This window comes from Balaenoptera borealis, assembly GCF_965194805.1.
Source record: "Balaenoptera borealis genome assembly, chromosome: 14".
NCBI classification, from domain to species: Eukaryota; Metazoa; Chordata; class Mammalia; order Artiodactyla; family Balaenopteridae; genus Balaenoptera; species Balaenoptera borealis.
Genome location: NC_138875.1, coordinates 77,259,651 through 77,284,031, shown reverse-complemented (window position 1 = coordinate 77,284,031; position 24,381 = coordinate 77,259,651). Strand labels below are relative to the sequence as shown.

Below are 24,381 nucleotides of genomic sequence, written 5' to 3'. Positions count from 1 at the left end.
TATTTCATTATCCACAATATAAAAAAATGACAAGCTGTCTTGCATTGCTTTCTTTTCCGTCACTGAGTGTTTACATTCAGTGCGTGTCTTACACTGGGTTCAGATGCGCCGCGTCTCAGTGCCCAGTTGGCTGAGCTCGTGGGCACCGTGTTGGCCGCACAGCGCCGGACCTCAGTCAGTCGGGAGCGGCTGCAGCTGGTTCAGATCCCACCAGCGCCCTGAGCACTGGGAAGAGAGCAGGGCCCTAAAGGGAAACAGTCCTGCTCTTCTAGAGCCTTCCAGCAGAGGAAGACACTAGCTCATTAACAAAGGTGCCGCATGTTGGTGTGATGGCTTGAAGAAGGCTTAAGCTGAGTAAGGGGACAGGGTGTGAGAGCGAGGCAGGCTGCTCAGGGGTGCGACATTCTAGCAGAAATTGAATGGAGGGCAGAGGTGAGCGCACAGAAGCCCTCAGGTGGGAATGAACTTGGCATGAGACCCTTACATACGACTGGAGGGGAGGGAGCAGGCGGGAGAGGGGGGAGGGGAAGCTGGAGGTGAGGCGTGGGGCTCTTGATTCACCCTGACAGACGTGGAACCCAGAGCCGTCAAGCCGGAGTGGGTATCCACGGGGGGAGCATCCGCAGGGGGCATCCACGGGGTCCGGCTCCGTGCAAGCCTCCTCCTCAGGCTGTTGGGAGATGGGACAGCTGACCCGTCACCTGCCCGACAGCCGACAGGGCATCTTCCCTCTCCCTCCCGCAGGAGACCAAGGGCAGCGTGGCCGTGCGCGTGGCCCTGGGAGAGACCCAGCTCGTCCAAGAGGTGCGGCGCTTCCTCCTCGACAATGGGGTCAGTCTGGACTCCTTCAGCCAGGTGAGTGCCCACTGCCCAGCCCAGCGAGCCGCTCAGGACTCGGGCCGCCCCACCCCTGGAGAGCTGGGGGCGGAGTCTTACATCAGCGGACATGTGGATGGGTGGGAGGGTCAGGCCTTTCAAAGATGATTATCATTAACTTTGCAACTGTCGCTTAAGAAAGAAAGAAAGGTCATCAGCTCAGACTCGTGGCCCATCGGAATGGTGTCCCTCGGGGGCCGTAAGCAAGAGTTTCTCTACACAGGACGTGGGGGGGGGGCCCTAAGCATCCTGTTCCCCGACCTAGCACCTTACTAAGAGCACCTGCTATCTGTTTCGGGATTGAGACCTTTCTTGAATCACATAGGGGAAGGTTCCTTCACGTGCTTATTCCTTACGAGGTAGAAGTTCTTAGGTGTCTGGATGATGAAGTCTTGGAGGGCCCGCTGAGAACACCTGACATCCTCTCCTTCGTTTTACAGACTGGGAACCTGAGGCCCAGAGAGTGGGGAAGGGACTTAAAGATCAGACAGTGAGTCTGTGGCAGGAGCCTGGACTCAATCTCAGGGCTTCTGACCCCCAAACCACTGTTTCCTCAGCCTCACCAAATCTTAAGAGTTTCACCTTAAAAGAACGGTTAGGATACATGCACCCCAATGTTCATTGCAGCACTATTTACAATAGCCAAGACATGGAAGCAACCTAAGTGTCCATCGACAGAGGAATGGATAAAGAAGATGTAGTACATATTTACAATGGAATATTACTCAGCCATAAAAAAAGAATGAAATAATGCCATTTGCAGCAATAGGGATGGATCTAGAGATTATCATACTAAGTGAAGTAAGTCAGATAGAGAAAGACAAATATCATATGATATCACTTATATGTGGAATCTAAAAAAAAAAAAAAACTTATTTACAAAACAGAAGCAGACTCACAGACTTTGAAAACAAACTTATGGTTACCAAAGGTTAAATGTGAGGGAGAGGGATAAATTAGGAGTTTGGGATTAACAAATACACATCACTATATATAAAATAGATAATCAGCAAGGACCTACTGTATAGCACAGGGAACTCCACTCAATATTCTGTAATAACCTATATGGGAAAAGAATGTGAAAAAGAATGGATATATGTATATGTATAAATGAATCACTGCTGAACACCTGAAACTAACACAACATTGTAAATTAACAATACTCCAACGTAAAATAAAACTAAAAAAAATAAAGAAATAAAACTGAGGCCCAGAGGGAAAGCACTTGACCCAAGGTTTCAAATTAGATTGGTGGCCAGGTTGAGACTCATACCCAGATATGCCCTATGCCTGGAATTCTCCCGTTAATTTTTTTTGGCTCTTTTATGCTCCATCCAACATGCTTTAATAATAAAATAATTGCTAATGTTAGCAATTGCTAAGCAGCGTGCTTATGTCAACCCTTTTGATTGACTCCTTTCCTGGGACGACCCAAGAAATAGGTGCCGTGTCCTCATGTCAGGTGAGGGGGCTGAATACATTTCAAGTGCATTTCTCAGGGCCATATATCTGGTGTCTTGGTTTGGGTTCTTCGAAAAGCTGACTGAGACAAAGATTCAAGCCAAGTAGTTCACTGGACAGAAAACACGCGAGAAGGGACAAGGGGCGGGGGGAGGCCAGCACAGGGCATGCTCGTCCCAGTGCCACTGGTAGAACAGTGGGCTGGCACTTTCCCTGGGGGACACCGCCCAACTCGGAGTTGTCCCACCCAAAGGACAGGGGACACGCCAACTCCTGAGAGCCACGGGCAGCTCCCACGGGGTGTTAATATCTCACGTGTGGCATCAGGCGTTCTGCAGATCCGGGAAAAGACCCCTAGCACAGAGATGCAGATCCCGGCCCTGGGCTGGAGTGTCCTGGAAGGTCCAGCGAGGGCTGTGGTTGGGCGCTGTCAGAATTTGCCTTGGCTCAGTAGTGGAGGGGCCGGGATTTGACCTGGGGGGTCCAGCTCCAGAGCCCTCTCCCTCATCCAGTCCTCGGGGCCGCCTTTCATCCACAGGGTGGCGCGCCCGAGAGGGTGGGGTCTCCTGGACCTGCTTCCTAAGGGCCTGGTACCCGAGGTCCCACGTGGCCGCCTGGTCCAGAGTCACCCACCAATCAGTACTGGCGTTGGGTGTCAGTGACCCTCCTTTCCATCGTCCCACGTGAGCTGTCCCCTCCCTGCAGGCCGCCGCTGAGCGAAGCAAGACCGTGATCCTGGTGAAGAACCTCCCGGCCGGCACCCTGGCGGCCGAGTTGCAGGAGACCTTTGGCCGCTTCGGCAGCCTGGGCCGCGTGCTGCTGCCAGAGGGTGGCGTCACGGCCATCGTGGAGTTCCTGGAGCCGCTGGAGGCCCGCAAGGCCTTCCGACACCTGGCCTACTCCAAGGTAGGGCCGCCCGAGCCCCACTTCAGGGAGAGGACGGAGGGAGCTGACGGGCGGACAGTCTTGGCATAGACCTGGCACGTGCGAGCACTTGCTGGAAACCACCCATGTCTGTCGGGATTGTGAATGTCACCCCGCCCCTGGGAGCACCTCTGGACGGGGGAGTGTGAGGGGCAGGCTCAAGACATCCTCCGGAAAGCCTGCCTTGGTTCCCTGCCGATTCTGGCTTTCCTCAGCTTTCCATTCCCCCGTGACTTTGAACCATCATCCTTGGCGCTTTGGATATCTTATACCTACAATTAGTTGAAAGTCAATTCTGTAGGTGGGCTACCTCCTGATTCCTGGTCATAAGGAAGAAAAAGTTATATGTTTTAGTGTATTCCTTTCTGTGGCTGCCATAACAAGTTACTACCAATTTAGTGGCTTAAAAGAAGAGAAATGTGTTCTCTCACAGTTCTGGGGGTCTGAAGTCTAAAATCAAGGTGTCCAAGGGCCATTCTCCCTTCGAAGGCTCTTGTGGGTGGGGGGAGGGATCTTTCCTTGCCTCTTCCCGTGCCTGGTGGCCCCAGGCGTCCCTTGGCTTGTGGCTGCATCACTCCAGTCTCTGCCTCTGTCCACGTGGCCTTCTTTTCTCCATCTCAAATCTTCCCTCTGCTTTTCTCTTACATGGACGCTTGTCACTGGATTTAGGGCCCACCCAGATAATCCAGAATGATCTCATCTCAGGATCTTTTATTTAATGACATATGCAGAGGCCTTTTTTCCAAATAAGGCCACATTCACAGCTTCTGGGAGTTGGGACGTGGACATATCATTTGAAGGGCCACCATGCAACCCACTGCAAGTAGCTTCTCTTTATCAAGGACTTTAATGCTTTGCTGACTGTTTGTCAGTGTCTTGTTTATCCTTCTTTTAAAAAAAACCTCTCTGCACGTACGTATGTGTATACTCACTGCCTGTGAGTGTACGTATGCGGAGGGAGAGAAAGCACGGTTGGTGTCCGGCGGCCCCCTTGCACTTCCTCCAGGAGGGCTGCCCTGTATCAGTGATTCTGCTCCCCCGTCCCACGCCCTGTCCACACTCTTGATTAGAGAAAGCACAGGGGGATGCAGACGTATTCAGTGACAGCAGATGCTCCAGCCTCTCACCTGAACCCTGAGCTGCAGCTAGGGGATCAGGCAGCACCTAGAGTTCTATACTCTGAGCCTCAGGCTCTTGGTCTGTGTCGTGGACTGAGTCCCTCCCCCGCCCCTGTCTCTGCAGTTCCACCACGTCCCCCTGTATCTGGAGTGGGCTCCAGTGGGCATCTTTTCCAGCCCAGCCCCACAGAAGAAAGAACCCCGAGATGCACCAGCAGAGCCGGCCGGAAAGGACAGGATGGAGCCAGAAACAGGTAAGAGCTGGGTCTGAGATCAGGATGTCCTGGGGCAGCAGGCAGGGGAAGGACGGAGCGCTAGGGGGCAGCACTAAATTGTTTATCAGGTGTTTCTTTTAAAGTTCTGTATTCATCCTGAGACTGGTGGGTCCCCGTCTCTTGGATTTTATAGGCACGTAAAATGTCCTCAAAAAAAAATAGAGCATGAAAATTCTGGATACAGCATAAGGTAGCCGACTATCTTGGCTTATCAAGTATAGGTTGTGAAAGGAAAAATAAAAAAACCCACTAGAATCTATTAATAGGGATTCGGAACAGAGCAAGAGAAAATAGCCTTCTGGTTCGTATTGATACATCCGCCAGGATGGATGAGCAGGGCTGTTGGAGATGTTTATTCTCCGGGGTCCCTGGGATGGTATGGCGCCCTCTGGTGTCCAGTGACTGCAAAGGCAGGAAAAGGAAGGGAGGCGGGGACCCAACCCTCAACTGATGCTTCACCCTCGGGTGAGGAGGGGGCGCTCCTGGCACTCAGGGCAGCGCAGTTCTTCACTGTCGGGACTGTTCTGCAAATTGTAAGACATTTTGCAGACCCTGCCCACTGAATTTACAGGAGTGCCCCTGTAATTGTGACAGTCTAAAACACCCCTTTCCTGTATGCCAGATGCCCTCTAGGGGGCAGTGCAGCCCTCGACTGAGAACCACTTAGGGGACCATGACTCCATCCTAGAAGCAAAGACCTTTAGAAAAGCTTTGAAGAACACCCTTACCCAGACATTAAGATCTTGCCCATCGGTAATATCCCTCCTCCATACCTCCATCTCACCGTAGGGTTGCCGGTTGATTAAAATAAGGATTAAAAGAAATACGTCTCCCGTATACCCTCTGCATTGTCCTCATAAAAGAATTGGGGTGGGGATGCGGAATTCTTAGATTAAAGAACAGTCCTTTAATTGAATAGACCTCACTGTCCATAAACCTCCCTAGGCTGGCTGCATTTCCCAGTTCATCTTGGATCGGTAAAACCTCCTTCAGGACTGGCCCAAGTCACTACAAGACATTTGGGACCCCCTGGTCTAGAAGCCTTGTTTCAGTCAGGAAGGAAAATTCTTCAGTCTCTGCTTTCTGAGGCCCACGAAAGCATCCCTTAGCCATTGGGGTTACCTACTGACCATTGATATAAATCTTTCAAAAGCCCCTCACTAGCCCCTGTTGATGAGTTATTTTTGTCCACACATTGGATTAGCGTTCTCTTCCAACGTGCTTATGCTTCCATCAAAAAGAATTCTCTTTATATAGTCACGGTTTCTTCTTAACTAGCCATCACCCCCAAATTATCAGCGACCTTGGTTTCAACTTCAGTTACTAAACTTGGACATGACTAATGTTTTTCGGCCAAAAGCAAGTCCTCCTTTAAAGCACAGATTTGCCAGGAGCGAGGGCCCTGGAAACAGATCCAGCAGAGGCCTCTCCTAGCTTTGGCGGGACCACTAAGTATGGCGCCTCCCCGGGGGGCCGCTGCTGTGTGGCCACACTCTTTTGCAGGTGTCCTGGTGCTTCCCTCCCTTCGCTCTGTTGTTTTCTTCTGTGACACTCGTCACAGTTTGTATTTATCCTGTTTATTCGTTTGTTTTACTTGTTTAACATCCGTCGCTGCCAGACAGTGAACCGCGAGGGCAGGGAGTGGCCGCCTCGCTCACTGCTGGGCGCAAGCATCCCATAGGGCCCCGGGCACGGGGTAGCTCAGGAATGTGAGTCCAGGGAGTGAAGGAATGCAGGAAGAAGGGTTTCCGTGCCTCTCTGTCTCTCTTTACCTGTGAAGAGTAGGGGCTGGGCCATCCTTGTCCTTGTGTCCCAAGCCCCGGCACATAGTAGAGTTGGTGACATTGGCAGGTTTGTTCTCCATCGTTAGTTAAGCATCAGAATGTGGCGCCATCCATCGCATAATCGCCGTGGCTCCCTTCATGGGTACTGATTTATACCCACCCCCTCCCCTCACCCTTAAACTTTGTTTCAAAGGCTTATTGCTTCCCAGAAGTGTGTCATTATGGGTTCCCTTCCTCAGTGTCTGTCTGTCTGACTCCCTCACTAGACGTCCATCCAGCAGGCCGGGTACCTCGTCTGCTTGTGCACTGCCGTGCCCGGGCACCCAGGAAGGTGCCCGGCGTCTGGTGGGAGAGCAGTCAGTAGGTGCTGAGCGAATCCACAGGCAAAAGCAGCATTTCCTCCATGCCAGGCCCTGCACTAAGCACTTTGCGTCCTCCGTATGTGAGGCTTACAGCTCCTGGGGAAGTCCTCTCCTAGCCCTGTGACTGGGCAAGCCACCTGCCTTCTCCGAGGCTGTTTCTGCATCTGTAAAATAGGCAGAAGGCCTTTGTGAGAGTTCAGTGAGAAGCCGCCCGAGTCACCATTACTCTGACCCTCGTCCTAATTCAGCAGCGTGAGGTGAAGTGGATGGTCTGTAACTCAGCCCTGAGCACCAGCTGGATGCCAGCCATCGAGCGGGGGCGACCAAGACGGGCCCAACACATGCCGCTTCCCCAGAAGCTCCCGGGCCGCTAGGAGGACGGCTGGGGCTGTTTGGGGTTAGCCGAGATGTCACAGTAATAGAAGTGGGCCCTGGGTGCAGAATGTTCTGGAGCACAGCGAGGGGAGGCTTTGCAGAGATAGCGTGCCCTGGTCGGAAGGTAGAGGGCTGCCCCCGCCTGCCCCCAGTGTCCCCTGGGTGCCCGGGCCTAGGTTCCGGTGTTGAGAGCGTCCCAGACAGACTGTCCCCAACAGGCCCTGCCGCTTAGGGGGCTTCTGTCCAGGGTCCTGCCATCACTCACACAAAGGAGGCCTCGGAGCTGGGAGGAGGGAGCCAGTAGTTGTAGCTAATAGATCGGATTGGGGGCCAAGAAGTTGTGCACGCCTGTGCTGATTTCAAACCCCGCTGAGTCCTGTGTCGTCAGGCAGATCCCCACAGAGCTCATCTCGCGAACCTCCCTTTGCCCTTTTTTGTTCCTTTTCTTACCTGTATCACATACACGGTCCCCTCCCTGGTCCCCGAGCTGTTCCTTTTCACCTGCTCCCCCCAACGCCCGCCCCTCTGCACACGGTTCCTGAAGCTTCCCCAGCCCCTCATCCCCATTGACCGGGGACTCAGCCAGCCCCCAAGCCCTGGATTTTCTCAGGCTCCGCAGGAAGGCGAGCAGGAGGGGAGTGGACGGAGGGGTTTTTTTTGTTCACCAGCGCCCCCCCTTTCTTTTCGGCAAAGCCCTCCGTTCTCTGTATCGTTCTCGAGGGAGGGGGACAGTGTGTTTTATCTCCCCACAACCAAGACCCTCACCTCCAGATAAAGGGCTCCAAGTCGGGGGAGGTCCTGAAAAGCTGCTTGCAACTGATAACAGTCTCTGCTGTCAGCCTTCCGCGCAGAGAGCCGGAAAGGGGAGGGAGCGACCGTAAATTCTGCGGCCTGATTATAATAAAGCCCCATGTGGTGATGCGTGACTGGATTTTATTGTGCCAACTACAGATGGACGCGTATTCCCCCCTGCCTCTCCCAGCCCCCTCCAGCCCACCTTGCTTTGAGAGCCTTCCTTGCACCCTCACCCCATCCCCCGCACCCCCGCCCCTGCCCCCGTCCTGCTCTTCTTCCCACTTTTCCTGGTTCCTGGTGATGTCGTTGGCAAATATCTGTTCGTTTTGTGATGCCTCCTTTTTCCTTCCTAGTCTTCCTGTCGTCACCCCGCTTGAGGCCAGGGACAGAAGTGCTTTTCTTTTTTTTTTTTTTAATTTATTTATTTTCTTTATTTTATTTTTGGCTGCATTGGGTCTTCGTTGGTGCGCGCGGGCTTTCTTTAGTTGCGGCGAGCGGAGGCTACTCTTCATGGCGGTGCGCGGGCTTCTCATTGCAGTGGCTTCTCTTGTTGCAGAGCACAGGCTCTAGGCGTGCAGGCTTCAGTAGTTGTGGCATGTGGGCTCAGTAGTCGTGGCTCGCGGGCTCAGTAGTCGTGGCTCGCGGGCTCTAGAGCGCAGGCTCAGTAGTTGTGGCGCACGGGCTTAGTTGCTCCGCAGCATGTGGGATCTTCCTGGACCAGGGCTCGAACCTGTGTCCCCTGCATTGGCAGGTGGATTCTTAACCACTGTGCCACCAGGGAAGCCTGGCAGAAAAGCACTTTTAACAGTGAGCTTTGGCTTCGTCCTTGGCCCTTGGCCGTTTCCACACCTCTCTGGACATGGGCATGGGTCATAGCAGGGCCTGGCCACTTGAGCGGGGCAGAAGCTCTTCCCAGGGATGTGGCCGGCAGAGACACAGTCCCCGGCACTCAGACCTGCGGCGCTGGCGGTTCTTCTCAAAAGCCTGCAGCCAGCTGGCCTGCCTCTTCCGTCAACGGGCCTGTGGAGGTAGGGATTCCTGACATTTTCCCCTGGCCCAGACACTGTTTTAACTGGGTTTCTGTGCGTTAATTCTCATAATTGTCTTGCAAGTGGACCTTGTGATTGTCTTTCTCCTTTTTGGAATGGAAAGAAGGAAGCATAGGTTGAGTGACTTACGCAGAGTCACACATCTGGAAAGAGCTGGGTTGTGCCCAGAGCCACCAGCTCCCAGGTCTGTGCTCTTAGCTGTGACCCGCAGCTCCTGTCGGTCACACTAAGTGCCATTTGTGTAGCAAATCATCATCCACCAATATTTTTGGAGCATCTGCTCTGGGCCCAGTGCTGGGGATGCAGAGGTTACTGAGTCCGATGTGGTCCCATCCTCAGAGAGCTCCCCTTGCAGTTGGGGGACACAGAGAAGTGAACTTATAAGGTGATTTCAGAAAGGGGTAAGGGCTCTGAAGGAAAGGTACCCAGGGGACTCTGATGGCAAGTGGCCAGGCCTGTGCTGGGAACAACTGCACAGGAGGAGCTCGGAGGGGAGGACGTTTGAGCTGAGACCTGACAAGAAGCCAGGCCTGGGAAAACGGCACGAGCAGGACAGGCAGAGGAGACAGATGGCAAGTGCAAAGGCCCTGTGGCAGGGATGGGTTTTGGCAGGCTCAGAGGTCAGAATAGAGGCTGGTGCAGCTGGAATGGAGAAGGCGAGGAGACAGGATGGGAGAAGCTGGCAGGCCAGGGACGGGTGCCGACGGGAGACCAGGGAGGAGAACACTTGGTCATCCAGACAAGAGGCAACGGTGCCCTGGACCAGGGACCCAGTGTGCGGATGGAGTAGCAGACATTCGAATTTCCAAAGAAGCCAGCAGAGAAAAGGGGAGTCTGTGTGTGTGTGTGTGTGTGTGTGTAGCCCCATTTCCCAGGTGACAATGCTAAGGCAGCGTGGGTAAGCCAGTCACCCAGGGCACACAGCCAGTGAGTGGCGTCACCGGGACCCTGACCCAGACCACTCTCATGTCTAAGGCCGTGCGCTTTCACAGCTCTGCGCTGCCTCCTGACTGTGGTCTGTGGGCCCCCTTCTCGTTTTCTTCAGGCCCCCTTTTTTCAACAGATCTCGAGACTGGGATGCCCTTGTCTTGTTAGCTCTTCCAGCCTCCCAGGGGCAGTCGCAGACTGGGGGAGGCGGTGGCTGGGTACACAGAGGTTTGGAGAAACAACGGACCTCTCTGTGCTGTTGGAGCAAAGCCAGGCTGCGTTTAATCGTGTCTTTTATTTCAAGCTGGATGTTCTCCCGGATGTTGGGGGGCAGGGGCGTTGGCTGACTTAACAGAAGTGGGAGAAGCCAGGCCAGCTGCACACCCGGGTGGGTGATAGGTCCTGGCCGTCCTCGCAGTCTCCTCTTGGTCCCCCTGGGCTGGGACTGAGGGCAGCTCACCCACCGGGGAAGGGATCTGTCTGTTCCTGGGGTGCCAACCCTGACTGCAAGCTCGTCTCAGCTCTGTCACGAAACCCAAACATCACACTTCCTGGGCAGGGGCCTGTGACTTTTGAAATAAGTGCTTTGAAGCAGACCAGCCCTTGCTCCTGGGGTGGGGAGGCGGGAAGGAGTGGACTCTGGCCCTGCTTACAGCCCCTGGGCTCCCCGGAGCTGTCGTCCTTGTGAGGCTTCACATCCCTGGGGTGCCACGCTGGGCACTGGCTGGATTCCAGGCCCCTGGGAGAGGCAGAGGGAAGGGTCGTTGGGCTTTGCCAGGCTGGAAGTGGGGAACAGAGCACAAAGGCCCATAAGCTGGTTTAAATCAATCTGTTGACCACTGCCTAGTACAGAAGCCACATGCCACTGAGTTAGTTGCCAAGGGTTTTAAAATGTGGGTTTTCCCATAAAAAGCTGGATTTTCAGCTTCTCGTGAAAGCTCTGAACACCTGACCACACTCGGGTTGACGTGCCCCCGTGACGGCACTTGGCCGGTGCCGCGAACGGGCTGCCCCTTAAGCCGGCAACGCGCCCTCCCGGTCAGCGTCATCCCCACCATTCTTTTCTCTACAAAAAACATGTTTGCAGTCTCCCATGAACCTCTCTCCCAACCTGAAGATGCCTGAGGTTTAGAGGTCAGAGGCAGCGGACTCCAGCACTTGCCGTGGACCCCCGGTTTACTGTGACGCGGCTGCCGTGGTCGGCGGTGAGATAGCATCCTCGCAGGCCTCGCCCGCTCCCCGCACGCAGTGGGGCATCTGATTGGCATCTCCTTTTATCTCCGAGACGTCAGACGTGAGGCGAGCCGGTGGGGTGGGTGCCCTTCGCAGCTGAGGGGCTTGGTCTTCCTTTCCATCGAAGTTCTCATTCAGAACCTGCAGTCTTGGCCTGTCTGCTTAGCTTTGCTTCCCCATCATTAGTAATACTTTTTCTACCCTGCTTTGCTTTGAAAGTTGGGTTCTGAGGACAGATGGCCACACCACGGAGTCCCTTGTTGGGTAAATTGCGTTAGTTTCTTGGGTGGGGGAAGGAGCCTTTATGTAGATTCCTTCTTTTTTGTCCTGGAGCGAGAGTCTGGATTCTGGGTTCACCTCCGAGGGAGTGTGAAGGGCGAAGCCCGCCCGTTCAGCTGATGTGAAACGGGCAACATCCTCACTGTCGCTCTTTCCAGTAGGGCTTGAAAGGGTTGTTTTATGACAAAGCGGTTGAAGTTCAGTTAGGACTGGCCAGGAGTAGGCTTGCATCAGAGAGGGCCGGGGCGATGGAGGTGGCTCTCGTGCTCGGCGTGAGAGCGTGGGGGACGGGTTTGAAGCCCCAGAAGCTCCCTTGGCCTTGAACTACTTGCATGCAAGTGGGCACGAGAGAATGGAGCGTCCCCGTCCGCTCCAGGTCGGCGCGTGCAGGGCTCAGACCTGAGGGGAGGGACGGGGCCACATGTTCAGAACCATGAGGGTGGGAGCGGGCAGGCATCTTGGAGAATGGCTGAGATGGGGTTTGATTTCCCCGGGGGGTACGGGAGGAGCTTCCGGAGCTTGAACGTGGAGGAAAAGATGATTGTCCCCAGGCCCCGATCATGTGAAAAACTGGGGAGGTTGACCCAGACGGAACACATGTTTCCAGCAGCGGAACTTCTCAGGAGGTCACGACGCCACCTCCAACCTTGTGAGGCTTCCGGCACCCTCGGGTGACATCCACGTTCTCCACCAGGGCTGACCGGCTGGCGGCCTGAGCTGCAGCCACATGCCCACCCTGCTAACTCCCAACCTCACAATTGCCCTTCCCTCCTCATGCAATGCTGTTCCTTCAGAGTAGGCGTGTCACAAGGCTGGGAGTGACAGGATAGAGCCCTTTGTAATCACAGTCTCCAGAAATAACCAGGAACACGTGATTTTCTCTTGTTGCGTATGTGTCTCGTAAGCTCTGGGTACAGAGCGTGATTGGGGTCACGTCGTATGTTGTTTTGCACCTTCAGTTTTCTCTTAATTTTTCTGTCACGAGCATCGTTCCACATCTTTAAACATTCTTCGGAAACATCATCTTTAACTACATATTAGTCTAGCCTTTGGTGGCAGTATAACTCTACAGATCTCTTGTTTATGAATATAGTGGGTTTTTGTCTTTTTTTCAGTTTTTCGCTGTTATGTGTAACTCTGAATCGAATATATTTTGTGTAGATGAAAACGTACTCTTATGTGATGTGTATGCTTCCTGAAGTTATGTATATTGGGGATTTTAAATGAACGTAACATCCCTTAGGTTCCAGGGGTATTTAGAACGTTCTGAGTTTTGCTCCCATTCTGTAATTTTTGCAGTTTTAAGTTGCATTTTATTTTGAAAGTTCGCTAAGTGCTGGTTTTTGAGGAAAAAGAACATGTCGCTTACGTTTGAAGCTCACAGTAATTTATTTTGAAGTTCAAATTATATGGGTTATATAATGTGGGTCAGTCTAAGTTAAGGCTCCGGGTTTTGGTCTGTGCTTCATACTCTTTTCTCTTTAAAACAGAGACAGGAAGCACAGTGGTCTCTCCCCTCCCTCAGCCTACCCCCCAAGAGTTGCTAAAACCTAGCACAAGCTGTCCCTTCCTGACGCTGCCCACTCAGAGACAGAACCCCTGGGTCTGGCAGGTTCTGTGCTTTAGGTCCCGGGGCTTAGGCAGATAAGGCATCATTTAACAGATTTGTTTTGGTTGGGGGGGTTGGCCCATGCAGACGGCGAGACCCCAGAAGGTGAAAGGCCGACAGAGGGAACAGCACACGACACTTCAGCAAAGATGGAGGAGGAAGAGGAGGAGGAGGAGGAGGAGGAAGAGGAGAGCCTTCCCGGGTGCACTCTGTTTATCAAAAATCTCCACTTCGACACAACCGAGGAGACGCTGAAGGGAGTGAGTGACTGCTCGGCCCGGAGGGAGTGGGCGGGGCGGGAGACCCCGTCTGCTGATGTGGTCCCTGTGTTTATCCTGCCTGGACGTGTGACTCGTGGCAGCGTGTAGATTAACAGCCAAGAGCCACCCCATTGACACCTCCACCGAGCTGTCCAGTAGACATCTCACCCGGAGATCGGAGATCGGAGCGCTGGCCAGACCAGTCTGGGGGCTGGGAGGGGCGCCCGCGTGCACTTGAAGGGGACCTGTTGGGACGCGGTGTGAGAGCTGTAGTCAGAAAACAAAGCCCCTCCCCAGATGGTGTCTGCGAGGGTAACCACCCAAAAGTAAACGCCAGCACACCCTCCTGGCCTGGTGGGAACGTGCAGAAGACACAGCACTGGGTGAACCTGGAGGAGGGCCAGTCCTGCCTGGAGTCCCTGATGGGCCGAGAGTTTTGCATTCATAGGAGGGGGGCGGAGGGGAAAAGGATGGGGAACTCCAAGTACGCGTTTGGAAAATGCCAAATGATAGGCGCCGGGGGGCTTCTAGAAGGAATTGGGCCAGAGATCTGGAAATGGGGATTCTAGTGCCAAAGGACTGGGGTCTGCGAGCTCCCCCACCGGACTGAGAACTGTCCATGGGGAGAGTCTCCATTTCTGTAAACTGGGTTTGGCGCAGAATAAATGCTCGATGCCTTTTTTTTTTTTTTTTTTTTTTTTAATGCATGAATTGGTGATTAGCAGCCTGACAGCCATGAACTGGCTCTGGAAAGGAAGAAGGCTGTAAGGATTGAACTGATTGGTTTCTGCAAATTCTTTTGAGCTCTGAAATCCTAGAGCTGGATTCAAGAGGGGAGACGGGGTCCACTGAGCCCCAGAGGCAGGAAGGCGGTGGATGGGTGGAAAGGAGGCCAACCTGCATGGGGCGGGAAAGCCCAGGGTGTCAAGGTGAAGCAGGAGGTCAGAGTCTGCACGCTGGGACCCTCTGGCTAAATCTCTGATGTGACTGTCACTTGCCAGTTAGAAAAGCCACCACAGCAGCAGAGGTGCCTGGCAAAAGCAGCAGCATTTTAAGGGCAGAGGTTCGCCCTCTGGGGCAATGGGAAACCCACCCTTGGACTTTTCCTGGGCTACTTCCTGAATCCATTTTGGCCTGGTTTGAGTTTGCTTTTACAAACAGGCACACACTAGTAGTGTCCAAAGGCTAGATAGCTTTGAAGAGGTCAAACCAGCTTGCAGAGGGTTTGTTTTTTATTTCTGCTGTGCTGGCCCGCCTGCATCTGGTATGGGGATGTCGACAACAGGAACCATTTTTTTTCTGGAAGATGTGCCCAAGCTTCAGCCTAAGAGCATCCTTGGAATTAAAGAACTCTGGAGCTGGAAGGTACAGCCAAAATGATGTAGTCCAGGTTCTTCATATTACAGATGTGGAGACTGAGGTTCAGAGAGGTCAGTTCACTGACCTAGGGTCACACAGCCCATTCGAGGCACTGTGGCAAGCAGCGTCCGGCTCACAGGGCTCCTGTTAACAGCATCCTGAGTGGAGAGTTGTGCTTAAGGGTCAGTCTGCCTGGACTTGGGTCCCAGCCTCATTCCTTGCTAACAGTGTGACCCTGGGCTGGTCCTTTAGCCTTTCTGTGCCTCAGTTTCCCCATTTGTAAAATGGGGGTGTTAATAGAATCTTCTGTGGAGCTGTTTGGAAGATCTGATTAGAATGAATGAGATAATTCAACTGTTTGACCGTCGGGATAAGAGAGTCAGTGAATGTCAGCTGCGTCCGGATCCCCCCTCCCCTCTGCTTCCCCCTCACTCAGTCGGTGAACGGTGACCGGCACCTGCCCCTCCCTGGGCCCTGTGTGTGCTGTGGACGACACCACAGTGAACCAGAGGACAGGAATTCGCGCTGGTCAGTTCTCAAATTCTAGCAAGAGAGACAAAAAAAGTAAAGGGAAAAATAGAGCAGAATGTGATTTTTGAAAGTTTTAAACATTAATTGGCGTTAGGTGCAGGGGCAGTGAGAGGGTCAGGACTGGGTCAGTGGACTCCAAGCTTCTAAATGTAGGCCCAGCTTCCCCACTGCGTGACCCTCGGTGATCCCCTGGACTGTTCAGTGTCGCAGGTCCTTCTTGGACACTGGGAGCCAGGACCCAGCCCAGCGGCCCTTACGGGGAACCCTAAGGGACCGTCCAAGCTACTTAAAGTAGGCCATGATCCAGTGCCTCCAGATATTTTTGGGGACCCCCGAGATGATATTAGGGCAAATTTGGGGAGCCTAGTGTCTGACCATGACCCCCACCTGCACGGTGTTTAGAACCTGGGCTCTGGAGCCTGGATCCAAATCTCAGCTCCGGGGCTTCCCAGCTCTGTGACCCTGGGTGCATCTCTAACCCCTTGGAGCCTCAGTTTTGTCATCTGAAAAATGGGGGTAGTAACACCTACCTGGTAGAATCACTGCAAGGGCTGGATGAGTTCATGCAGGCGGAGGGCTCGGGCCAGGGCCCGGCCACGGAAGCACGTCCAGGGGTTAGCTCTGCTCTTACTCTTGCCCTCTCCATGCCTGCAGTTGCCTGGTCCCCTCTGTCTTTCAAGACACGCCCACACCAGGTTGCGGGATTAGCCCAGAACTTCTGATAATACATGTCGACATTCTCTTCCAGGTGTTTTCCAAAGTGGGTGTGGTGAAGAGGTGCTCCATTTCCAAGAAGAAGAACAAAGCAGGTATTTCACAGGCGCTCTCAGTCAGAAAGGAGCAATTCTGAAAGAAGCAGTGTCGCTCTGGGTAGGGGTAAGGGTAAGAGAGAGCAACCTCTCTCTTGCTTATTCTGAGGGTCTTCTTTCATTCTGAAGCATTGGCAGCCCCACACTCTCTCGTTTGGCTCATCTAAAATGGTCCTTCTTTCTGGGTCCCTGGAGACTCCTGGTTTCCGGTGGGGGCAGCCATGTGTGTCAGATTCTTCTGAATCTAGACCCTTTGCCACCCTGGACTGTCGGGTGGTTTCAGAGCAGTGCGATTAGAGGGCTGGCAGGGTCGACACTGTTCAGTGGCAGAGCCTCTCCCTGATCCCAGCATCTCTGTGCTCTGGAAATTTCCCAGGGAAGAGCAAGAACAGACCCGTTGTGGGCTTTCCCTCTTCCCTGCCAAGGGAAATGACCCAGATGTAGAACATCTGGAACACTCCGCTGAGTCATCAGTGACCACGCACGTCACTGGCCCCTGGGTGCCTGGGCCACGCAGACCCCACCCTCATCTCTCCCGTCAGCCTCAGGCGTTGCCACGAGTCCCATGGCGTCTCGTCTGTTTCTTCTCCAGCCCTGGCTTCCTGCAGGTGATAGGCCATTGTTCCTTGCTTTCTCACAGCTGTGCGGTCCCCATCCCTTCAATTTGGCGGGATTTGTAGGGATGCCACGTGGGCCGGCCCACGGCTGTGTCCTAAGAGACTAATGAGCTAGTGGTTACAGCACAGAGCAACAAGGGGTCTGGTAGAGGGGGCCCTGGCTGGACAGGAGCCCAGGCCAGGGGTCTCCACGTCAGACCGAGACTTGGAGGGTAGGGAGGCAGAACAGTCAGCTGGTGGGAGCGGGGTGTGGGTGAAGGAGGCGGGAGAGGGTGTAGTAGCAGGTCGGGAATGTAGTGAAGAGGCAGAAGATGCACCTAGAAAGGTAGGCTGATTCCAGATCACAGAATGGCTTTCTGCCAGGCAGAGGAGTCTGGGCTTTTTGCCAGAGGAGCCTTGGAGGGTCTGAAGCAGACGGGTGCCATAGAATTTGGGGAGTTCCTTGTATTTGTTTGCTAGGGGTGCCATAATAAAGCACCACAAACTAGGTGGCTTCCACCACAGAAGTTTATTACCACACAGTTTTGGAAGCCAGAAGTCCAGGATCAAGGTGTGGACAGGGGTGGTTCGTTCTGAGTGCTTGTGAGGGAAGGATCTGTTGCAGCCTCTCTCCTCGGCCTGTAAGTGATTGTCTTCATGTTCACATGGCATTCTCCGGTGTACACCTGTCCTGCGTTCAGAGTCCACCACCCCCCCTTTTCTTTTTTATAAGGACACTGATCATATTGGATTAGCGCTTAACCTCAGGACCTCATTTTTACCTTGATTACCTCTGTAAAGGATCTGTCTCCAAATACGGTCACATTCTGAGATGTGAGGGTTAGGACTTTAATGCACACTGGGGGGCTGGGCACAGTTCAAACCGTAACATCCCTGTTCACCAGGAACCGCAGATGTAGCTTGGGCTACAAGGAAAGGCAGCTAAGCACCGAGTGAATGACCTGAAGGCTCAATTTGGGGGTGCTGGGGACGGAGTTCAGGAAAAGAGGTGACCCCTGAAGTCTGGGGGGTGAGACAGGCTGGCAGAGGGGTTGCCAGCTCCATCGGGGCTGTCCCTGCAGGTTGTAGCGTCACGGTGCCCGTCTCTGCAGTCAGACGCTCTGCGGAGCCTGCCTCTCGGCCCTCGGGAGCACTCTTCGGCGTGCTTTAGAACAGTTACCTGATCTTTCAGTGTCATGAGCAGCTCTTGAAAGCTACACTGTCTTTTTTAAGAGCCTGTATTTGAGAGCCCTGCTCTCTGGGGCTCATCCGTCACAGCTTGGGGGGAATCTAGACGGTGTCTGTTATCAGCGAGGGTCTCAGCAGGAACCAGAAAGCACGCTCAGCTGGGGTTGTCAAGGAGATGTTTGTAGTGAAGGGGCCAAGTGCCCAGGTGTGGGCTGGGCTGAGGGGACCCACAGGGGAATGTCGAGGCGGTGGATCATGTGGGAGAATGCCCCTCCCCTGCGGAGCCCAGAGGCTGTGGGGAGGGAGTGGTGTGACCAGAGCCACAGAAGAAGGGCCACCAACAGAGCCAAGGGTGTGGGTTGGACACTGGCGCTGCCAGAACCACGCCAAAGCAGGGAGGCGATGGGGTGTGTGGAAAGAACCGGGACCCCAACTGTCTCTCCTCCACCCGCCTATGTCAAATCGGAGCTTTCCATTGGGTAAACCAAACAGGAAACCAGAAGGCCGGTGAGCCCAAGTTGTGCTCTCTATGGACATCAGCGTTCCAGGGCAGGAGAAGGGCAGAATGGATCTGCACAGCGTCAGTGAATCGGCAATGAACTTGACTCTCTGTAGTTGCCTTTAACACCATCTTAATGAGCTTTTTAAATATCCTACGGGCACAGACCCTCCAGCCTTGACCCTCAGAACAGAGTTTTCCCGTATCCACTGGAAAACAAATACTGAAAGTCACCACGGGGTGGCGCTGCCCATCAGCCAGCAGTTCTGTCTGAACCTCCCTCCTGTCGCCCGCAGAACCGTGTCTGGGCTGTTTGTGGAATTTCTTCCTGCTTTGGGCCCTCGTTTTATAACACGTGGTTGTGAGTGGAAATGCAAACACGCAGGGGCACAGCCTCACAAACAATACAGACAAAGATGAGGACTGCTGGGTCAACAGTGGTGACCTCTGAGCCTCATTTGGGCCCATCAGCCTTGAGCAGACCCTCTTGGAGTTCAACAGTGAAAAAAATAGAGAGTAAAATTAGTAAATCAGCATGAACCGCGGGGGCAGAGGCATGCATCACATTTCGTGTCGAAGAGCAAGGTGTAATTAGAGACCTTATTCTTGTGTGCCCTCAGTTATACATATTTACATTCAGGAAGCAAGGTTCTCTATAAATTTTGGAGATACCCCTGGCTATCTGAACTCATGCTATTCACGACCCAGCAATAGGGAACCAGAGGAGTTCTAATAATGTGGTCACAACCTCCCTCTCCCAACCGTACGTCTGAAAGCCAGGAACCGGGTGTAACTGGGTGGTCAGAAATACTTTGTAAAGAGTAAGCCTTCGGCGCACTTGACCTTGATGCATGTGTTCGTTTTATGCATTATGTATGGAAGCAGGGGACTGCCCGGGTAGAGGTTTTCCCGCTTGTCGTGGCGATGGTCATCCCTCCCTCCCAAAGGCGGGATTCTATTATGAATTTAATTATCACGTCGATCATCTGTTAATTAATAGTCAGCTGGGCCTCAGGTGGCGGCTATATAACCTCGTTGGCTGATTCTTCAAGACGACTGGTAATAAATGGCAAGCCGGGAGCTGGGATCTTTTTGGGAACAAAGAGGGGCATGAAGAAATGAGAATGTCGAGGGGCCGTCCAGGGGCCCCTTGGAGCCCTTGAACTTGGTCTGGTGCACCTTCTTTGTTTTCCCCCCTGCCTGGCGCCCCAGTACGATTCCCACCTCTCTCTCTTTCAGGAGTGCTGCTGTCCATGGGATTTGGATTCGTGGAATACAGGAAACCAGAGCAGGCCCAGAAAGCTCTCAAACAGCTCCAGGTAAGTGGGGATTCTCAGCCGAGGTGCACGGGGGCGCGAGGCAGGCGGTGTGGTATCCCGTCAATCTTCTGAAATTGAGTGGGAATGCAGATCAGTCCGCATCTTCCCAGGCCCATTGCTTTCTCCAGTTCCCTAGGGGACTGTGGCCCACGGCCTTGAACCTTCCTCAGCTCCCCACAGTCACTGCAATGCATTCCTTCAGTCTGCAACTCTTGATCAAGAGCCTGGTTTGTGCCAGACCTCAGGGAGATGGGTGAAGCAGACCTCTGAAGAAATACGCCAAGACTGGGTCGTGAGAAGTGCTCGGATGCAGATAAAGCAGGCACTGTGGTGAGGGAAGGCTACTTTAGATCGCGTGGTCAGGAGAGGCCCTCTCTGAGGACGTGACAGTTGAGCTGACACCTAATTGGCAAGAAGGAGTCAGCTGCACAGAGATCTCGGAGCAGCACGTGCAAAGGGTCTGGGGCAGGGACTCTGAGGCAGGAGTGAGCTTACTATGTTTGAGGAGCAGAAAGAGGCCAGTGTGGCAGCGACAGGGTACAGGGTGGGAGGTGTGTGGAGCTGGATCTTGCAGACCTTTTATGGACTGTGGAATTCAACAGAGGCAGTGCGATCCCATCAGAGGGCTTGGAGCACTTTGGGGAAGGATCTGATTTCTGCTGCAGAACAGTCTCTCCAGCTGCTGTATGTAGGGTGCATCATAGGAGGGCAGGTGGGAGACCGCTGAGTCCTCCAGGCACAGGTCAGGGTGGACGCAGTGAAAGTGGGGAGAAGGGGGCTGAACGCAGAGGTGTTTGGGACACAGACTCATGTCCTACTGAGAAAGGAGTGATGCCCTCCTGCTAGGTCGAAGTGCAGGGACAGATCAGGGCTCTGGATGGCAGGAAGGGAGCTGAGGTTACAGGGAGCAGAACAGAGCCCCAAAGTGGGCCAGGCCTCAGCTTAAGACATGTCCTCAGCACCTTCCCTGACACCCCACATCCCCAGGCCCTTCGGTGGCAGGAAGGGGACAAGGAACAGTGCTTTCTCACGAGCCTGTTTCTTTCTGGAGGCCCGCTTGCTCCGGGGGTCCAGGATCCTTTTTAAACCCTATTCAGAATGTCACGTGTCTGTATAGGCCATCCAGGCAGCGGCAGCAGTAGATGGAGTTGACCAGGGCCGAGTTTACAAGCGAGCGCGTAGCAAGCTGCACGCCCTCCCAGCTCCCATTCTCTCTGAGACGTGGGCTTGGGCCTGCACAGCTGGGCTGGATACCGGTGAAAAGGGCACCCATACCGGCCCACCTCCCTGTGGAGCCTGGGTTTATAGGGACCCTCCAGGTGATGCAGTCTGTCCCAGCAGAGCTTGCTAGTCAAACGAAAGGCCTTGGGGGTTATAGGAAATGTAACTGGGCACTTAGCCGATATGATCGTTTCTGTAGAATTTTGATGACCCTCCCTTTGGCCCAAAGCAACTCCAGGGAGGGCTGAATTGGGCTTGGGTGGGGTGATGGGGAGGGATGGCCTCTGGGGCCTCTGCTCGCACTTGGAAAGGCTCTCTGCTCTCCACCTCACATGCCCACGGGGCCAGGCTAGCTGTGTAAGCTAGCGACGGGGCTGGCATCACCCAGAACAGAACCTGGGCACCCGTGCCCCTTCTAACGGGGCAGCCACTTCTTGGCCTCAGCCAGTTACTGCCTGATGGGCAGGTGGGCCCCAGCCATACCAGATCTTCTCTGGTTTTTTGTTTTGTTTGTCGTTTGTTCAAGAGACACTAGAAATCCAACTTTTTTTTTTTTTTAACATCTTTATTGGAGTATAATTGCTTTACAATGGTGTGTTAGTTTCTGCTTTATAACAAAGTGAATCAGTTATACATATACATATGTTCCCATATCTCTTCCCGTTTGCATCTCCCTCCCTCCCACCCTCCCTATCCCACCCCTCTAGGTGGTCACAAAGCACCGAGCTGATCTCCCTGTGCTATGCGATTGCTTCCCACTAGCTATCTATTTTACATTTGGTAGTGTATATATGTCCATGCCACTCTCTCACCCTGTCACATCTTACCCCTCCCCCTCCCCATATCCTCAAGTCCATTCTCTAGTAGGTCTGTGTCTTTATTCCCGTCTTGCCACTAGGTTCTTCATGACCTTTTTTTTTTTCCTTAGATTCCATATATATGTGTTAGCATACTGTATTTGTTTTTCTCTTTCTGACTTACTTCACTCTGTATGACAGACTCTAACTCCATCCACCTCACTACAAATAACTCCATTTCATTTCTTTTTATGGCTGAGTAATATTCCATTGTATATATGTGCCACATCTTCTTTATCCATTCATCCGATGATGGACCCTTAGGTTGAAATCCAACTTTGTCATTAGATGTCGTGTACTCATTTAACTGGATTTCAGCTCTGCACGCCCAGTGGTCTGTCTTTCTCTTCCGTGTAATTCAGGAGCCTGTCAGATTCTACCTTGCACACATTAGAGTTATGTTCTGTGCCTCGCTGTGTGCTACATACGGGCATATTACCGCAAAGAACTGTTTATACGAAGCTACGTGTGCTGTATTTTATGGGAGACTTAAAGGATTTTCAAGGGTAATTTTGCTAATACACCAGTTTTGCCTTAAGGGACCCATGTTAAGAGCCTAGCTTTAGATGCATCTCTGCTGTGATTTAGAATTTTTTTTTTAACAGCATACAATCCAAACCAAACTCTCTCTCTGCAAGCCAGACCAAAGGGGCTTACTTTGCCTGAAAATGCTTGTAAACAATGGAAAATTCTGTGCCCCTTGAATGGCTTAAAGGTCAGGGCCCACTCGTGGCTCCAGAGGACTTGGAGGGCTGGGTCTCCATAACCACCAGCTGCTGCCCGGGCTCAGCGGGAACCACTTCCAGGAAAAGCCCTTCTCTGTCCTTGACTCCAGCGGGCTTGTCTCCTGGGAACAGTCAATGCCCCCTCGAAGTTCTCTCTCCCCTCACTCAGCCGAAGCCCACTCCGGTGAAGGACAGGGCTACGGGTGAGTGCTTCTGAGAGGACAGAGGGACAGGCTGTGTTGTCTCATCTCTCAGGGTCACGTCATGGACGGCCACAAGCTGGAAGTGAGGATCTCAGAACGAGCCACCAAGTGAGTCTACACTGCCCCCCTCTTCCTTGGATTGAGTCCGTCCCTTTTGTGTTGGTGCCGGTGCCCTGGAGGGTGTCTCATGGTCTTTGAACATCCTACCCCACCCAACACCCCCTCACCCTGGGACCCCTTCCTAATTAAGGAGGTGTCCCGCATGCCAGCTCCGATACCCATTTCCCTGGTAAACTGGGACCGTGCCAGTCCCCGGAGTAAACGTGTTAGTACACATCTATTATAACAAAAGGAACACAGGCGGGAGAAGCAAGCAAAACCCACTTATCTTGGCCCTATAAATAAACCCAGGGAGACTTGCAAGTTGCTGGAGCCTTGGACGAACCAGAAGCAGTGATAAAACCTAGACGTCTCGCATCATGGGGCTTGCTTTCTTGGAGCTGGACAGCGGTGCCCAGAGACGGCCTCCACTTAATTTGAAAGAGATTCAGTAGATGTTAGAGATGGAGACAGACCACTGGACCCAATGACCAGTTTCCTAAAGTAGTGGCGGTCTCTTGGGAGTTTTAGTTTTGCCCCTACATCTTCACCCTTGCAAGTCCTAATTGAACTAATACACTGGAGGTGCTTTGAACAGTGCCCGGCATGTAACGCGTACCTGGGGTCAGCCTTTATCATTGTTGTCATTGTCAATCCCATCTGTCCGCCTCAGGTGATGAAGTGACGCCTCTAACAATCCTTGGGCTGGTTTAAGATATTTCTTTGATGGTTTTCAGCGAGTCGGTCATTTGTTGTGGTCGTTGAGCAGATTAGCTGCCAGTGAGCTGACCTGAAGCTGCCGCTATCTCTTCCTTCTCTCTCTGTTTTTTAATGCTGCCTGTGAAGCCAGCCTCGGCCACCTCTGGTGGTGTCCACCCATCCCAGTCCATTCCACGCTGAGCATCCTTAGCCAGAAGAAGCTTGGTGTGGGAGCCCCCAGAAGCTAACGTGAATTAAGAGTGGGGGGGGGGCCAAGCTTTGTGCCCTGCAGCTCTGGGTTCTAATCCAGGGGCTGTGTGACCTTGGGCGGGTGATTTTGCCCATAAAGTAAAATGTGAAAACTGGAGGCTGTGCATGAAGCATCTAGCATGAAGCATCTAGCACATGCCCAGCACGTGATCACTCAGCCAGTGGTGCCGGCCTTTCTTCTCAGTCCCCTGACCAGGGAGTCAGGCTGAAGTCACCTTGCAGCCTCTCAATTCCTAGGCAGTGTTCATTTAGTCTTCCTTTTATTCAACAAAAAATTACAGAAAGCCTACTGGGCACCAGGCACTCTTCCCAGGAGCTGGGGAGGGAGATTCCTCGTGGGGTTTACATTCTAGGGCAGCGCTATTTGATAGAAGTTTCTGCGGTGATGAAAACATCCTATAATGTTCTACATCTGCACTGCCCAGCGTGGTAGCCACTTGCCACACATGGCATTTGAGCTCTTGAAACGTGGCAACTACCACTGTGTTAATTATCTAGTGTTACATAACCAAGTATCCCAAAACTTAACAGCTTAAAACAGCAAACATTTATTATGTCACAGTTCCTGAGGGTCAGGAATTCAGGAGCAGCTTAGCTGGGAAGTTCCGTCTTGGCATCTCTTATGAGGTTGCAGTCAAGACGTTGGCCAGGGCTGCAGTCTCATCTGAAGGCTCAACTA

The 24,381-nt window shown here is 53.1% G+C and overlaps 1 protein-coding gene across 2 annotated transcripts in view; it reads left to right on the top strand.

Moving 5' to 3' along the window:
* The window catches only part of RBM19 (RNA binding motif protein 19), a 124,755-nt gene that overhangs the window by 17,287 nt on the left and 83,087 nt on the right, over positions 1 to 24,381 (top strand). For both annotated transcript variants that reach the window (XM_082355713.1, XM_082355714.1), the window contains exons 14-20: positions 745 to 855; positions 3,043 to 3,243; positions 4,504 to 4,633; positions 13,155 to 13,327; positions 15,966 to 16,026; positions 19,549 to 19,628; positions 22,687 to 22,742. In XM_082355713.1, the coding sequence (XP_082211839.1) occupies positions 745 to 855; positions 3,043 to 3,243; positions 4,504 to 4,633; positions 13,155 to 13,327; positions 15,966 to 16,026; positions 19,549 to 19,628; positions 22,687 to 22,742 (812 nt within the window). The remainder of the gene's footprint in view (positions 1 to 744; positions 856 to 3,042; positions 3,244 to 4,503; positions 4,634 to 13,154; positions 13,328 to 15,965; positions 16,027 to 19,548; positions 19,629 to 22,686; positions 22,743 to 24,381) is intronic.